Source organism: Protopterus annectens, chromosome 10.part0 (genome assembly GCF_019279795.1).
Source record: "Protopterus annectens isolate FY-2018-M chromosome 10.part0, PAN1.0, whole genome shotgun sequence".
In the NCBI taxonomy this organism is placed as follows: domain Eukaryota; kingdom Metazoa; phylum Chordata; order Ceratodontiformes; family Protopteridae; genus Protopterus; species Protopterus annectens.
The window spans coordinates 441,508,781-441,526,142 of NC_056744.1; the positions used below are offsets into that span (position 1 = coordinate 441,508,781).

The window sequence follows — 17,362 nt, forward strand, 5'->3', positions numbered from 1 at the left end:
CAACCAAGCACCAGTAGGGTGAGAGGTGTGCAAGCAGTATTGCAAGAACGTCAGAAAAACACAATGTAATAATAATAAAAAGAAAATGGTTCATCAGGAATAGTCAACCTACGGCACTATATGACCCTAGTACAGGTATGCAGTACACAGAATTACAAGGAACTGCAGCAGCATCTTTCAAGTTAAATATTCAGTAGTCTGTCAAAGCATAATGTGCCTAATGAAGCAACTCTTTACCAGAATGTTCTTATTTCCTGTTCAAAATATCAGACTGTTCTTGTAACAATCATTGTTCGGAGAGTGTAAAAACATTCTTCCCAAGAATAAATGAAGAAGCTTAAGTGTTTTTATTATGCTGCATAGAACAACACAACATGCTAAGAGCATATAAAATATAAAACAGCATTTCCTCTGGCGATTCAAGCCAAGAGACATAAACAGAAGGTGATACAAATGACTGGAAGGGGATCAAGGCAATACCTAAAATAAAAAAAATAAATGCAACTCAGATGGAAAGCAGCCTCAGCATTTGATAAATAAACTTCAATTAAACATCAACACCCAAAACTCAAACACTACTTTTCATGGCTCTATAATACTGGAAAAAACACTATCAATCTGAATGCAGTTTTGAATGTAAAAAAATTGGAATCTTGTGCAGGTAAGCTGTGCTGGCTACACCACTAAAGGTAGTATTCAACTCCCGGGCTACTAAAGTCAAAGTCAAAGTGAACTTTACTGTCATACAGCTCAACCCACAGGAAAAAGTGTGCATCACTGCATGAATTTTCGATACTCAGGCTCATAAACACACTTACAAAAGGAAGACAAATTAATAAAAAAATTAAATAAAAATAAATACAAAAAATAAGATACAAAAAAGAAAATAAAGTAAAACAAATGTGAAAGCTCTATTTACATCAGAAATACAACAGCAGGAATAGAAATATAAGGATATGCAAAACACTGTACTATAATAAATGAGGCACACACATACCACAAACGTACAACTCACAGTTCTTCTAGTGCTACAGAAGTATGAAGTGAGCTATTCAGAGTTTTTATGTAAACAATGACATATTGCACACAATAATGTAGAGAAAGGTAATACAGGTTGGAGAAGAGCAAACTTTCCCCCACGCAAACAGCACAAATCCAATGTTTCAATTAAGTGTGCATTACCGCACACCTGACACTCATTCTATCAAACAACAACCATTTTTCACAAAAGAATAATGATTAGGAGTTTCTCTCAACAAGGGGTTGGAGTAGCATAATAGTTAAGGTGTTTACCTCACAGACAATGTACAGAGTTTGATTCTCACCTTTGAGGGAAACGGACTAAGCTTCAAATGTCCTGCAAGGACAGCTAGCCTAGTACTTACCTATGAACCTACAAACCTATGAAATCTATAGTTCAGTGGTGGTGTTACTAAACAATACAAGCAGAGAATCAAAAAGTACTCACTTCAGAGAGGCCAAAGCTCTAGCTGAACTACCAAGATTATTCAAAAATAAAACATTTATGATGCAAACAACTACAGGTTTTATACTCATCTGATGCGTAGGTCAAGTAAACAAATTCAAATCAGAGCCCAAGACTTGTGACAAAGTGCTTCTACACTCATGGTATAACCGTATTCAAGAAAACTTTTCTCAGAGCCATGACAACACTAGGAGCTCCAAAATGATGAAGGTAACATGCTAAGCTGCTACACACAAAGCTGAAGAGACTGAAGTCCAGAAAGAAGTTTTCTAACAGCCATGATGGCACTGTAAGCTCCAAAATGATGAAAGCAACAAACTGAATTAATACACATATGGCTGAAAACTATACATCAGAAAGAACTAGTGGCTCTGTTAGTGTAAACATTACATCCTCAATTACAACAAAAACAACTCAGGTTCACATAGGAAACCCAGTACCTAACAACTAGTACGGAAAGGCAGGAGTGAATAGCCTATGGCTAGCCCTTATATCTGCGGACAAAAGATAAACAGCCTTTCTACCACTGTAATGTCCTCATGTGAAGATCACAGCCCAGATATGGACACATGACTCAGATAGCTGGGGGACCTGTATGAAGACAGTACACACAAACATTAGCGAGTAATAAATGATTTCAGTTAGAAAAGGGAAAACTCAGGGATGCAGCTCAGCCAGAGGGTGCCACCAGTGGATTATGGTCACATGACTCAACTCTGGGGTCTCACTATGTGGCTACATGACAATGTCACCAAGAAAGCTGACCATCCCTGAAAAGGGAGAGATCCTATGAGATGCTACCAGTACAGCGAGTGGGTCAATAAAAGATCAAAAGACTAGGTGATCAAAATGGTATGGGCAAGAAAAAGAAAAGGAACTTTAGACAAAGCCAAGTATAAACCAACAGTAGGTCCCTACTGTTACTCCCATACAGGAAGCAAAGTAAGACGAAAGTCAAAAAAAGAGCTGTGTCTATCACAGCTAAGTCTTTCATCCATTATTCAAGCAACAGCAGCACACAAGTGGACATTCTCCGGGTCTTGTTTAGAAGCAAGAAGTGGCAGTGCACATACAGGTCCATTTCTGAAAAGTTACAATACATAAAGACAAAGAAAACAGCAATCATCACCTACCAATCATGTTAATGTGACAACACCTCACTGAAGAAAATGGCGTCAGCTGCTTCTTTTATACCCCTGACGACCTGACGTCAGGGAAGGGGCGACAGCAGCCGATGCAGGACCCAAGACTTTGGAATTCAGGCCGGCTGAGGGCAACCTGCCAGCAGGATTACCCAAATGTAATGACTGCAACAGTGAAACACGAAGAACATCAGCAATCATCACCTACCAATCATGTTAGTGACAACACCTTTCTAAAGCTATCTTCCAGAGTGTTCGGACTGCCTAGCCATCAAAGAAGGTGGTGGTGGGGTCCATGAACTAGCTGACAGACGTACCTTGATGGAAAAATACTTGAGCCCAGTCAAACTCAGACAGATACTATAGAATCACAGATGTCTCAACAAATTTTGGATCTTGGTTCCTTTGTCAAACACCAGTGGAAAAACCTCTTCTATTTTGTCTATGTAGGAGTTCCTAATACCTGGCTTGCTTGCTTCCACCAATTTACAATAGTTATGTTCCACGAGAAAGGTGCACAGAAAAAAAAACGTAATATCCCCCAACTCATTAATCATAGTGCAGACAGAAGGGGATGCATCAAAGACCCCCAGGCTGCGCCAGACAGCTCACATGCAAAGGCAGCAGGTACTGTTCTTCCCTTTACTTATTAGGCCCCCCTTTCATAATTTCAGACAAACAAAAGGAATACAAACAAGGTTAGAAGATTATCTTAAGGATTATGTTAAACTGGAAGTACACAAAAAGTATTATTAAAGGGAAAAATGACAGTAATTTCATGCAAGACTCAGTGAATAAAGTGGATTGAAGAATGAGTTTATTACCTGGATGTCTGAGGTTAAAGTTATTTGAAGCACCCTAAACGCAAATCATATGATTGTGTCAGTTAGCAAAAAAAAAATGTACTGCTCTCATTTATTACAAGCTGTCACTTTTACAGAATTTCTGAGAGCAAAAATGAATATAAAAGTGTCAGAGGATTATGAGAAGGTTAAAGGGTGTATGACAGGAACCTGCTGCAAGACTGAATAAAGTGGATACAAGAATAATAGCTAAAACAGATTTTTTGCAGAATGGGTAGGTCATATACACAGCAACAGCAAGAACATTATATTTCGTATACAGTTACAACATATACAAAATTTTCATGGAAAGAAAATCTTCTGAAATTGGCACTTGTTAGCAAATCAAAAACTTGCATCTGTACTATCAAAACTTAACATTTTTGTATACCATGTCAAAACCTGTACTACAAGTTGAAAAAACAAGTTCCAACCATGTCTAAAAATGTGGGCAATATTCTAACTTCTTACTGAACAGTTGACATACCAGTTGTGATTGGCATTCGTTAATAGTTTTCTGCAGCTATCAAAATGCAAGTGTAGTAAATGGTATTTGCTGTAATTGTGTGTTACCTTGTTGGTATACTGGAAAAAAAAGGAGTGCCTCAGGACTCAAGGGCACATTACAGAAGTTAGTACAGTCTCATCAGTTAGTGCAGCTGTGATACACATAAATGAATGCTATAATGGAGATATTAACTGTTTGAAAGTGTATAGTATTTTTCTGCAGCAAAGAGCCACTGGAGAGAAATTCAGATCTTTTTCTGCTGAGTTAAAAACCTAAGATGCAATTACTGTGAAAAATGTAATGCACTATGTACCTGTGTGTGAGCGCGCTTGCACATGTGCGTGAGTGTGTGCACTTGTGTACTTGGGAAGGGGGATGCTTTACTTCAAAAAGCCTGTTTGATGATGAATGAGACATAACCAAAACAAGTCTGGTGGTGAAAAAAGGGAGATGGTCTATAGAGTGACTATACAAAAAGGCAACAGGTCAAAATGACTTAAAAAGAAGACCAAAGCCAAATGAAACATAAGGGGATTTTTTTACACCAGAATCAAACTGCAACATTTCTATAGACTAAACATTTTACATTGCAAGACCTAGAGAAAATCCCATCTTGAAGGAACTACAAGATCCCAAACACCACAATACTTGTGCTGAAATACTTCAGTAGTTTCACATTGTATTTATTCCTTCCTCCAGTATTATGAAATGTTCCACAGGGATGAAGGGACTTCAAGCTATATTATACAGAAAAGCAGCACAGATATCTCAGGAGTGTAAATGAGTACAATATTTGTAGGGATACAAGTCAGACAGTAGTATTTGACAATAATAATAAAGCTTAAGTCAAGAGGGATGAGCTACACTGTCAGACTGGATCTAAGTCAGTTTATGAAAAAAAAAAACTGTCAAAACCCATAGGGTTGACACCATGTGATCGACAATGTAGTTAATTAAAAAGCAGACACAAAATCCATACAACACTTGATAACAACACAAACACTTTTGCAGGGGGCACACCTCCCTGCACCCCCCCCCCCCGCAAATGATTTATACCAACTCCCAGATCACACTACAGTGGGAAAAACAGCAAATTCCCAGATCTCTACTGTAAAGTAATCTCAGTCAAAATGGTTTGATGATCCAAAATGTCAACCATATGGGTTTGGACAATTTGGTCTTTTGATCAGTTAACTCCAGTCAGATCTGCTCCTTGGGCATAAGTAGCACAGATGGATGAAGGCTTAATTACGGCGCAGGCAACTCGAGTTCAGTTAGACATTCTGGTACTTGAAAGCGCTGACAAGGGAGAATGGGAAGTTCATCCTAGGGAGAAGATGTGGCACAGCAAAACAAACCCAACTCCAATCCCTCAGAGGAGAGGCACCTTGCTGCGAGTATCATGGTGGCATTCTTTTTTGCTCACCAAGCAAACAACTAGGAGAAGCCTTTATTAATGATTGCAAGAAGCAGAGCATGAATTCATAGGGGGAGGGCATCATGAGCTCCTGAAGTAATAAGGGTAACCAATCTCTCACAAGGGCAGGATTTGGACTTATAGACAAATGCTCTCACTGATAAGATGCCGGCAAAGCGCACACCCCCACCCCCAGGTGTACCCGAATGATAGCAGCCCTTTCCCAAGTACAGGAGAGAGTCCTATCTTTCTTACTGTAAGGACACTCCTTGCCCAAGTACAGGCCAGAGTCCTATCCTTCTTACTTTAAGGACACGGAGTGAGTGAATGAGAATTAGAATTTAGTAAATAGATGGACTGTTATACCAAGCAGTCTGAAAAAGAACTGAAAGATTAAGACAGTAAAAAAAATGCACTTAAGCACACATTACTCAACTCACCATCGTTGGTCCACTTGGAAAATTCTGATGTTACTCTGGCACTGGGCGTTCCACCACTACAGAAACATAAAAAAGAAAGGAAGACAAAGTAATGGACCAAATTAAGACTTGCTGCAGCAAGGCATAGCAGTGTTTCATTGTCTTTCCGAACGTACTTACTTTAAGACTGCGCCTCGAAGTGCTTCTCTCTCTTTGGCTTCACCTGGCTCCTCCCCAGTGCAAGGAATAATGTCAGCTTCCGTATATCTTAACAGAGGAGTTAAGATAGTTTAACATGTTAACACCACAATTAATGTGCAAACTAACCATGAAGATAATGCAAGTCAAAGATAACACAACGCCACGCCAAGGTCTGACAGGATACACCAACTGACATACACCAGAACCAGTCATCATCATTGCTAAACCCAGACAGTCTACTCTGCCTCACTGCAAATACAAGGTCAAAATCAAGACAAACATCTGAAATGCAAAGAGTTACTCAGAAGATTAAAGAAAACTGCAACCTTCTTTATTTCTCCCAAGGACACTGCAGCGTGCACCTGCACACATGCACCATCAGTCAGAGCAGAATACTCTTCTGCCCACTCCATGGTCTGCAATAAGAACATGCTCACTTTCACTCTTCTACTGACAGGAGCACCACAGTAACAGACGACCAGGGCAGCCACACGGCAATGCTGTGCTCCAGTGTAGGGCTATAATGGCAACCTACAGTGGATATAAAAAGTTTACACACCCCTGTTAAAATGCCAGGTTTTTGTGATATAAAAAAATGAGACCACAATAAATTTTAAAACATTTCTCACCATTAATGTGACCTACAACCTGTACAATTCAATTGAAAAAACACATAAATCTGTTAGGGGAAAAAATATAAAAAATAAAAAAGTGTACAATAAGCTGGTTGCTTAAGTATGCACACCCTTAAACTAATACTTTGTTGAAGCACCTTTTGATTTAATTACAGCATTCAGTCTTCTTGGGTAGGAGTCTATCAGCATGGCACATCTTGACTTGGCAATATTTGCCAACTCTTCCTTGCAAAAGCGCTCCAAATCTGTCAGACTGCAAAGGTATCTCTTTGTGCACATCCCTCTTCAGGTCACCCCACAGATTTTCTATTGGATTTAGGTCTGGGCTCTGGCTGGGCCATTCCAAAACTTTAATTTTCTTCTGGTGAAGCCATTCTTTTGTTGATTTGGATGTATGCTTGGGGTTACTGTCGTGCTGAAAGGTGAAATTCCTCTTTCTAGCAAATGCCTGAAGGTTTTGGGCCAAAAGTGACTGGTATCTGGAACTGTTCATAATTCCCTCCACCTTGACTAAAGCTCCAGTTCCAGCTGAAGAAAAGCAACTCCAAAGCATGATACTGCCACCTCCATGCTTCATCATGGGGATGGTGTTCTTTTGGTGATGCAGTGTTGTTTCTGCGCCAAACATACCTTTTGGAATTGTGGCCAAAAAGTTCAACCTTTGTCTCATCAGACCATAACAGATTTTCCCAACATGCTTTTGGGAGACTTGATGTATTGTTTTGCAAACTTTAGCTGGGCCTGAATGTTTTTCTGTGTAAGAAAAGGCTTCCGTCTTGCAACCCTACCCATAGCCCAGACATATGGAGAACACAGGAGATTGTTGACACATGCAGTACTTGCCAGAAATTCCTGCAGCTCCTTCAGTGTTGCTGTAGGTCTCTTGGCAGCCTCTCTGACCAGTTTTCACCTTGTCTTTTCATCAATTTTGGAGGGACGTCCACTTCTTTGAAACATTACTGTTGTCCCATATTTTCTCCACTTTTTGATGACCGTCTTCTCTGCGTTCCATGGTATATCCATTGATGTGGAATTTTTTTTGTACCCTTCTCCTGACTGATACTTTTCAACAATGAGATCCCTTTGATGCTTTGTAAGTTCTATGCGAACCATGTCTTTTGCTGTAGCAGGTAACTGGGTAAATGTCAGGAAAATCCTACTATGACAACTGAACTTTATTTGGGGGTTACTCAGAGTCTCTTTAATTGTTGGCAGGTGTCTACCCAAGAAGAGTGAATTTTGTAATTAAATCAAAAGGTGCTTCAACGCAGTATTAGTTTAAGGGTGTGCACACTTTTGCAACCAGCTTATTGTACACTTTTTATTTTTTATATTTCCCCCTAACAGATTTGCTTGTTTTTCAATTGAATTGTACAGGTTATAGATCACATTAAATGTGAAAAAAGTTTTGAAATGATTTATTGCGGTGTCATTTTTTTTTTATATCACAAAAACCTGGCATTTTAACAGGGGTGTATAAACTTTTTATATCCACTGTACATTCTGCCGTGTATACATACTGACATCTTTAAACTGGAAAATATGGTCAAACTACATAAAAAAAGAAAGAAAAGAGCGGCTTTAAATTCTGCAAACGGTAGGGGTGTGTGTGTGTGTGTGTGTGTGTGTGTGTGTGTGTGTGTGTGTGTGTGTGTGTGTGTGTGTGCATATGTAAGTGAATGACACACAGCATAACTTCTTACACCTGGCACTTTGTGGGACAGGAAAACCTTGTTAGAAAAGACAGAAAGAAGCAACTGAAAAAATTAAATGATCTAAAAGAAAAGGATTAGACAAGAAGAAGCCCAGAACTACAAGAGAAGATTACAATACAAGTCTAAAGCAGGATATCTGGTTAATGAGTTTTTTCTCTTTTTTCTTAAAGGATACTGTGGTTTGCCATACTCGAGTGTGTCATCACCGTCTACATCAAGGTCTGCATCACTGTCATGATTTTCTTTACTGTTACACATTATAAAACCAGATCCTAAAAAGAATGGAGCAAGAAGAATGAAAAAAAAAAATGGAATACAACTTAGTGAAATACCATGCACATATTTTCTCATTAACAGCTATAAAACTTATTTGAGAAACCTACCGTTGCTAAAAATGCAGCTTTGATAATAAGGATGTTTCTATTAAAATTTAAAAAAAAAAACAGCTTAAAAGCCTCTGCCTTGTACTTACAACTCCTTGGACTTACTAAACACTTGTGTAACACACACATGCCAAAGTATTTCTAGCTAATGTCAGAGTTCAGAACTTGGGCTGTATTAAGAAAATATAAGGCTTAGCTATGAAGGGGTACCTGTGGTGAAAAAAATACAGAACATGGTCACTGGTGATTTAAAGAAAAAGTAGAAGCCAAGTGTAAATGACTAAACACTCAGCAAAAGTTGTCTATGGTTAGTGAATACATATGGAAAAAATAGCTACTTGCAAAACAAGTGCAGTGATGAGTCACACTTGAGCATCAGCACTTCATACTGACAATACAGTACATATTGGCCAGTAACTTGAGCACAGTGCAAGAAAAATGCAGACTGTTTGGTTAGTAAGTATGAATTAAGCACCATGGTATTAACACTACATGTAATTACATGGATATAGTATACTACAAACCACTGCACCTCAAACAGGGTACAATAAAACCAAGAGAAAAGTGAAACATCACATCCCCAGTGCACAAATTACATTCACAGAATAACTTAAAGAACTACAGCGCATACCCTCGCAAGCATTTTTATATAGAAATGGGGCAAAGAACTTCCTTAGCTAAGACAACTAATCATTCATCATTACATCAGCATGTTCTATTTGTCCAAAACCATACATATCCAGCCACCAACATTCTTTTCTTTGCAATGGCAAGAGTCCCAGCTGTTGTTGTTCAGAACCTAGGGAAGTTGTTGTTATTGCCTTTCGGCTTTTCCCGGTTAGGGGTCGCCACAGCGGAACTCCGGTCCACTAATGATTGGCAGTAGATTTTCACGAACGCCGAGGTGCCAGCTCGAGGTTCAACCTTCAATGAAGGCACGCCCATTTACGCATGTCTTTCGAACGCCCACCCCAACCACAGGGGAGGACATGCACTCCAGCCAAGAATCGAACGGGAGAACCTCTTGTTGTGAGACAACAATGCTACCGCTGCATCACCGAGGATCAGAACCCTAGGGAAGTAAGAGCTGCAAAAAACAAACGCTTACCAATATAAGATGCTTCACTGTGCAAATTCAATAACTTTAATACAAACTTGGTGCCAAATTATTTCTGTGAGTGCAAAGTTACATAAATGAGGCTTTGTAGTCCATCAGCTATTAACAGAAAATTAATCTTTCCCTAACCATGCATTTCTTAAAATGTGTTTCTCTGCAGCTTTTATCAAGCATTTTTGCCCTGAACAGCATTACAGGACTTAACAGACCACAAAATACAAATGCTGGAGTGGTCTAGTATTAACTGATTCTAAAGCCAGTTTTGGTGATGCTGAGGTCATGTTATGGTGATTGTGAATGACAACTTAGACGGGTCTCTGATGGTCTGAACCAGGCAACAGTTAAACCTGAACACACGGACATGGACACAATGGAGAAAATGGACAGTTGAATGCAACAAATGAAACAATAAGTTGATACTTCAGTATCAACTACTAAAGAAAACTTTACAGCTGTGTAAGTACACTCACCATAACTGTACAAGTTTGAGTGGGGTCACTACTGCAGTATAGCTCCTTATCCACAGTAAGCCATACTGCCTTCCAGGCTGACTTTCAGCATTCTAATGAATATATGGTTTCCTCCTCTAGGCTGAGGTATCATGTGATGTACAGCTAAAAACAGTTGAGTAACCTGTGTCATCTTTAGCTCTTTTTTGGCTGGACTGCCACCAGCAAGTGTGCAGCGTCTTTTTAAATAAACAAAAATGCAAAGTTCCCAGTTTCCAGTTTGTAAAGCCCCTATGGAGTAACTTTCTCCTACCTCTATCCTCTCAGAGTTTGGGTGCCTAAAGAATTACCTGGAGGACCTCCCAAGAAAAGGGTCCTGCTTGGAAAACAGTAGTGCACTGACATTAGTTTTTTGGCACATGCCTTGTCCACATAAGGTATAGGATACAAAGCTTTCAGGAAAGAAAGGGGAATGTGGATGGGAACACATTCTGCAACAGAGACCCTACTAATGATATATGTTTACAGTAAGTACAATCATAAAACTATATTATATTCAATGTAGGTGTCACTGCTGCAATGCAATTCTTTACCTATGGAAAAATACTAAAGAAGCTACTGCTCCCACAGGTAGGATATTACAGCAAGCCCTTCAGGACAGTGGTTACAAAGTCTACACCTTGCTCCCCAACTAAAGCTTCAGATAGTAATGTACACAGAAGGTGTGCACATTTCTCCTTGTGATTGCCTTACAAACAGTATGACATGAAATTACTCCTATGTGGCTGTCTTACAAATACTCAGAGCTGAATCATTCACTGAAGTCCTCTGTGGCTGCAGCTGTTCTACTATAAGGGGCTTGCACTGGTCCTCCTAGGCATTTCCAACTGCTTCTGCAACAAAAGATGACAGTTTGCTACCAATTTAGATGCAGTTTGCCTGACAAGAAAGAGACCTGCTCAGAACGCATATTTTCTTTGGCTCCTGCTACACAATATCTGAACAGTATGTGAATATTCAGTTGATGCAAGATCCTTTATTTCCTTTTCCTAAGGGTTAGGATGGAAGAATAGTAACTGAACAGTCTGGGAATGAGCCAGTTCACACATCACCTTTGACAAGAAGACAAATTTAGTTCTATGGCAGACGTTTTCTTTGAAATGTCCTGAATAGCTCTTTGTATTATCAGTGGTCGAAGCTCAAACACCTTCCTAACTGAGGAAATGGTCACTAGAAATGAGCCTTTCCAGGAAAAAAATGTAGTTGTCATGAAGAGTAGAACTCAAAGTGGATTAATGATATTTTTTCAGTACAAAATTAAGACCACCCAAGGAGGGGACTTCTTTCTTAGGTGGCTTGAGAGACAGCTTCACCACTGACTGGACCAAGGGAGTGACAGGAAGGCAAACTACAATATCAGAGAAATCTATCTTTATACTGAAGCAATAAAAATGGTCCTGGTTAAGCAGCCATGCTAGGCATTTAAGGACAGCTTATTAGGTGGTGTTAGTTGGGGAAATGGACCTACAAAATACAGAAAACATTTTTCACTTAGCTCAATATGATCTCCTACTGCTGGACTTTCAACAGAAATTATCTTTAAAGGGTATCGCGCCCTGACAAGATTATTCACGCTGTTGGCTTCAAACTACAGGTTTAAGAAAGGAGTATGGGTCTTAGTCTGGCAAGTAGGGAAAGTTACAACTAACAAGACTCTAGAGGGCCTAACAACACAGTGAAGCTTGCCTGACACAACCTGCTTTTCTAGAGCACCTTGGGCATTGCTTTGTGATGGTGGCCTCATTCTGCTTTCTGTCCCAAATGGACAGCCAGAAGCAAGCACTCTTGACGTCTTCATTACCACCTCCTTATGAAATCACCCAGCCAATGCAGTCCCTAATCTCTGGCAACTTTTTACCACACAGCACTTCAATCTTACCAATGTCGAGCACACCCCACCTCATTCTCACCAAAATTCAGGTGTGCTCCCTAAGAAGTACTCTTAAAATATGTCATTATTATTAGTGGTTACATGACCAATCTGACTAATGCTCAACTTTATGTACATGACATTACACTTATGCTTGACTACGTTTAAATGCAAATTGCAAGCTTCCTGTATACTGTACATGATGCACTGTCTTACATCCAAGGATGATGCGGATAAGGGTCCTCTACCAGGCCTATGTCCTGGTAAACAAACTTCAAATAAATTAAATAAATAAATATTTGTACTGTTGCTGGCTGCTGCATAAACACAATAACCAAACTAGACTTCCCACCATCCTTAGCAAGTGACTGGCTTTTTATTTTTCTTTATTACACGTGAATGAACTTACAGTTGCAGAAATAGTTCCTGCAAATTTCAGTTTTCCTAAAGACAAGAAGCACCTAATCAAGTCATACATTTTGCTTGCATATCTTACAGACAAATTTTATGGCCACACAAATATCACACTTTGTAAACCTAGTAGCTTCTTAAATAGAGTAGCAGCTAAACATGAAAGCATAGTCTCCAAAAAAAAAAAAAAGCATAGCCAAACACAACCAAACATCTACCAATGGACAAAATCACCGAAACCAGAGAAAATACATAGTATATCACTCTAAACTGCTAGAAGCACTAACTAGTGCACCATAAATGCACACAACAGGAAACCCAAAGGTGGACAAGCCACTGCCTAGGAAGGAGAAATTAAGCACAATGAAGCTACTTTAGTTTGACAGACAAAGGAAATGGCACATGCCTATGCAAAAGGCTACCCCCATTTCAGGTCTGGCAGTCAGTTATGACAAATGAACAAGAAAAACTGCAGTCTTATTTCAAGGGCAACTGAGGCTAAAATAGTCCTGTTAGTTTACCAGTGAAGATAATGAATGCATACAATTAAGAAAAACAGATTAGACAACTACGAAAAACAGATTATAAACTATGCACAAAAGAGATAAACTAATCAAATATTATACAAGAAGATACAAAGTAGAAAAAGTATCCCCCCCAAAAAAAAGATACCAAGTGAACCTCTACTGTGATTCAATAAATGTTGAAAATGGAAGTGAAATTAATTTTTAAAGTATGTGCTACTTAACTCCTGTGCAAGTTACTTTCCAAGTCACAATAAATTGACCACAAGCACAGATAAGGCATTTAATGTTACACATGCTGTTGAAATGTCTGTTGATTCAGATACACTGAAAAATAAAAATGTGACAAGGCAGTAGTTTTTATACACAAGTCACTTGGATAGAAAAACTGCCTCTGAAGACATCCCATTACGAAAATAAGAGTGGAGATGGAAATTCTGAAGGCAAGAAATTAAGGACAATTAAGTGAAAGTGTGCTGAGCCAGTGACATTGACCTACACTGGACATAAACTGAAGCCATCATATTTATATATAAAAAAATGGTGTAGGTCTGTGGCATGCAGAATTATGAAGATGCGAGTAAACTACACACTTATACATCCACAATGCAACACTGTAGTGATAGTTTTCACTTTACTTCATACTGTGCAGGAAAAGCTTAAAGGTAGATAACAGGACAGGTTTTAGGGAAGTTACTCAGATTCTAAGCAATGTTTAATTAAAACAACAGCAAAAAGAGTTGTTATAAAATGTTAACACGCGCATTAATTTTGTGTGTGTTTTCAAGCCCTGTTGATGTCAGGACCCTAAGGTGTCAGCCCCACACATGGTAAAGTACAATGCAGAAAAGATGACAGCTGTCAATATTCCAAGGTCTTTAGAAAACAGATTGCATCACTTTCCAGGCTATACTGCAGCAAATCCCTTGAAATGCAATAAGCTGTACTGTTTTATACCTTCAGCTTCATCTTGTTCTTGGGTTACTAAGTATTTTCGGATAAGCCAACTCATATGGCCTTTCTGAAGAAAAAAAACGACCATCAACAGACCTTTGTAATAACAGTTAGCAAGAACAAAAAATAAACTTAGCAGCAGTCTATATTTGCAAGAATATGCAGAAACAAAGGGCTTACCTTTAAGCTTAGCAAACTACATCTATTTTGACTAGACAGCAAAATGGGTTCAGTCTTCACTTAAAGCGCCCAAAAATAAAGCAAAAATATTTTCAAACATTTCGTTTGTTGAAATATGTGCATGCAATTCCACTCCTGTCCTCCTTTCTTCAAGTTAAGAACAAAGCAAAATGGAAAGAGACTCAAGTGATATATACATTTCCATATTGAAGCTGCAGATAACCATATCAGACACTTGAAAAACTGACACACAGCATTTAGCAGAAAGGGGTAGGAAAGAAAAAGTTGCTCTTCTATGGTCTGGCATTAAATTCCACTGTCAATCACACACTGACATGTAATCCAAGACTAAGGCATGTGACTGGCATCTCTCTAAAGCCAGATATACCTCGGCAGACAAAGTCTACAAACACCCAAAGATGGACCTATCAAGACTGCTTAACCAAAGCTCATCTCTCCAGGTTCACTTTGTTTACAAGGCTCTGTACTCATTGAGTCATGTGGTCATGTCAGTGACAGATCCCATTAAGATGTAAACTTACCGTACAGGCTTGCTCTCTTTTGAAACCTACTTGGACTACAGAGTGAAAGGCAAACAGACAGCATTAGTGGTGTGTGTGTGTGTGTGTGTGTGTGTGTGTGTGTGTGTGTGTGTGTGTGTGTGTGTGTGTGTGTGTGGAAAGAGGATGACATGCATGAACTCTTCTTATAATCTTCTCTCCACCCTTCCACCTTCTATAACCATAACATGAACACCTCTCTCATACAACGACATCACTTAATTTCAACTCTGTCTCTAATCATATAATCTCTGCTACCTCTTTAATTATCTAATGAGAACTGTCTCAGGACTAATTTACCACATATTAACGTATGTAACAAATTACTGAAATTTTCCTCACATATTCTCTTCAACTCATGTCACTGTTTTTCATTGCACTCTACTATGAAAAGTATGTTCCATGTTTTTCTCACTACAACTTTTTTTCACCCTTATGTTTTGTAGCGTAACATGATACTTTGTGATTGAAAATATTTGTACTTGATTTCTGAAATACTGTGATCGTGGAGCTTTTCTCCCCGAGTCTTCACTGTAAATGGCATTTTCTGGCCCAGTCAGACTTCCTGGTAAATAAATGTCAAATAAAACAATAAATAAATGAAAATATTTAGAAATTTTTAAGGATTATAACTAAAACACCAAAGTAAACATGAACACCAAAAGAAAACATTATACATGAATTTATGAAGCCAAACATTATATATGAGCATTAGAACATCAATGGGCATGTTGGTGAGGGGAACAGAAGGGATGAGGAACTGATGGGTAAGGTATGGGTAGGTATGGTGTTAAGCAAAGGAATGCAGAAGGTCAGATGGTAGTAGATTTTGCGAAAAGGATGAACATGGCTGTGGTGAATACATATTTTAACAAGAGGGAGGAGCATAGGGTGACATACAAGAGTGGAGGAAGATGCACACAGGTTGATTATATCCTATGCAGGAGGGCCAGTTTGAAGGAGATTGGGGACTGTAAAGTGGTGACGGGAAAGTGTAGTTAGGCAGCAAAGAATGGTGGTCTGTAGGATGATGCTGGTGATCAAAAAGAGGAGGAGAAGTGTGAGGGCAGCACCAAGGATCAAATGGTGGAAACTGAAAAAGGGTGACTGTGAGGTGGAGTTAAGGGAAGAGTTAAGACAGGCACTGGGTGGGAGTGAAGAGTTACCGACTAGCTGGGTAACTCCAGCAGAGCTAGTAAGGGAAACAGCTAGAAAGGTGCTTGGTGTGACATCTGGACAGAGGAAGGAGGACAAGAAGACCTAATGGTGGAATGAGAAAGTACAGGAGAGTATACAGAGAAATAGGTTGGCGAAGAAGTGGGATTGTCAGAGAGATGAAGAAAGTAGACAGGAATATAAGAAGATGAGGTGGCGAAGAAGGATAAGGCGTATGAAGAGTTGTATGAAAGGTTGGACACTAAGAAGGGAGAAAAGGACCTGTACCGATTGGCTAGACAGAGGGACAGAGCTGGGAAAGATGTGCAGCAGGTAAGGGTGATAAAGGACAGTGAGGGAAATGTACTCACAAGTGAGGAGAGTGCGTTGAGCAGATGGAAAGAGTACTTGAGGGGCTGATGAATGAAGAGAATGAGAGAGAGAAGGTTGGATGATATGGGGATAGTGAATCAGGAAGTGAAACGGATTAGCAAGGAGGAGGTAAGGATAGCTATGAAGAGGATGAAGAATGTAAAGGCTGCTGGTCCAGATGACATACCTGTGGAAGCATGGAGGTGTTTAGGAGAAATGGCAGTGGAGTTTTTAAACCAGAGTGTTTAATAAAATTTTGCAAAGTGACAGGATGCCTGAGGAGTGGAGAAAAATGTTTTGGTACCAATTTTTAAGAAGAAGGGTGATGTGCAGAGCTGTAGTAACTACAGAGGGATAAAACTGATCAGTCACAGCATGAAGTTATGGGAAAGAGTAGTGGAAGCTAGGTTAAGAAGGGAGGTGATGATCAGTGATCAGCAGTATGGTTTCATGCCAGGAAAGAGCACTACAGATGACATGTTTGCTCTGAAAGTGTTGATGGAGAAGTACAGAGGTCAGAAGGAGTTGCAGTGTGTCTTTGTGGACTTAAGAGAAAGCATATGACAGGGTGCCCAGAGAAGAGTTGTGGTATTGTATGAGGAAGTTGGTAGTGGCAGAGAAGTATGTAAGAGTGGCACAGAATATGTCAGAGGGTAGTGTGACAGTGGTGAGGTCTGCGGTGGGAGTGACGGATGCGTTTAAGGTGGAGGTGGGATTACAACAAGGATCAGCTCTGAGTCCTTTCTTATTTGCAATGGTGATGGACAGGTTGACAGACTAGATCAGACAAGAGTCCCCGTAGACTATGATGTTTGCAGATGACATTGTGATCTGTAGTGAGAGTAGGGAGCAGGTTGAGGAGACCCTGAAGAGGTGGAGATATGCTCTAGAGAGGAGAGGAATGAAGGTCAGCAGGATTAAGACATAATACATGTGTGTGAATGAGAGGGAGGATAGAGGAA

At 39.5% G+C, this 17,362-nt stretch overlaps 1 protein-coding gene across 13 annotated transcripts in view; it reads right to left on the reverse strand.

Moving 5' to 3' along the window:
- The window catches only part of RNF220 (ring finger protein 220), a 1,177,048-nt gene that overhangs the window by 143,913 nt on the left and 1,015,773 nt on the right, over nt 1–17,362 (reverse strand). For all 13 annotated transcript variants that reach the window (XM_044085345.1, XM_044085346.1, XM_044085344.1 and 10 more), the window contains 3 exons: nt 8,541–8,637; nt 5,995–6,081; nt 5,836–5,891 (listed from right to left, as the gene is read on the reverse strand). In XM_044085345.1, the coding sequence (XP_043941280.1) occupies nt 5,836–5,891; nt 5,995–6,081; nt 8,541–8,637 (240 nt within the window). The remainder of the gene's footprint in view (nt 1–5,835; nt 5,892–5,994; nt 6,082–8,540; nt 8,638–17,362) is intronic.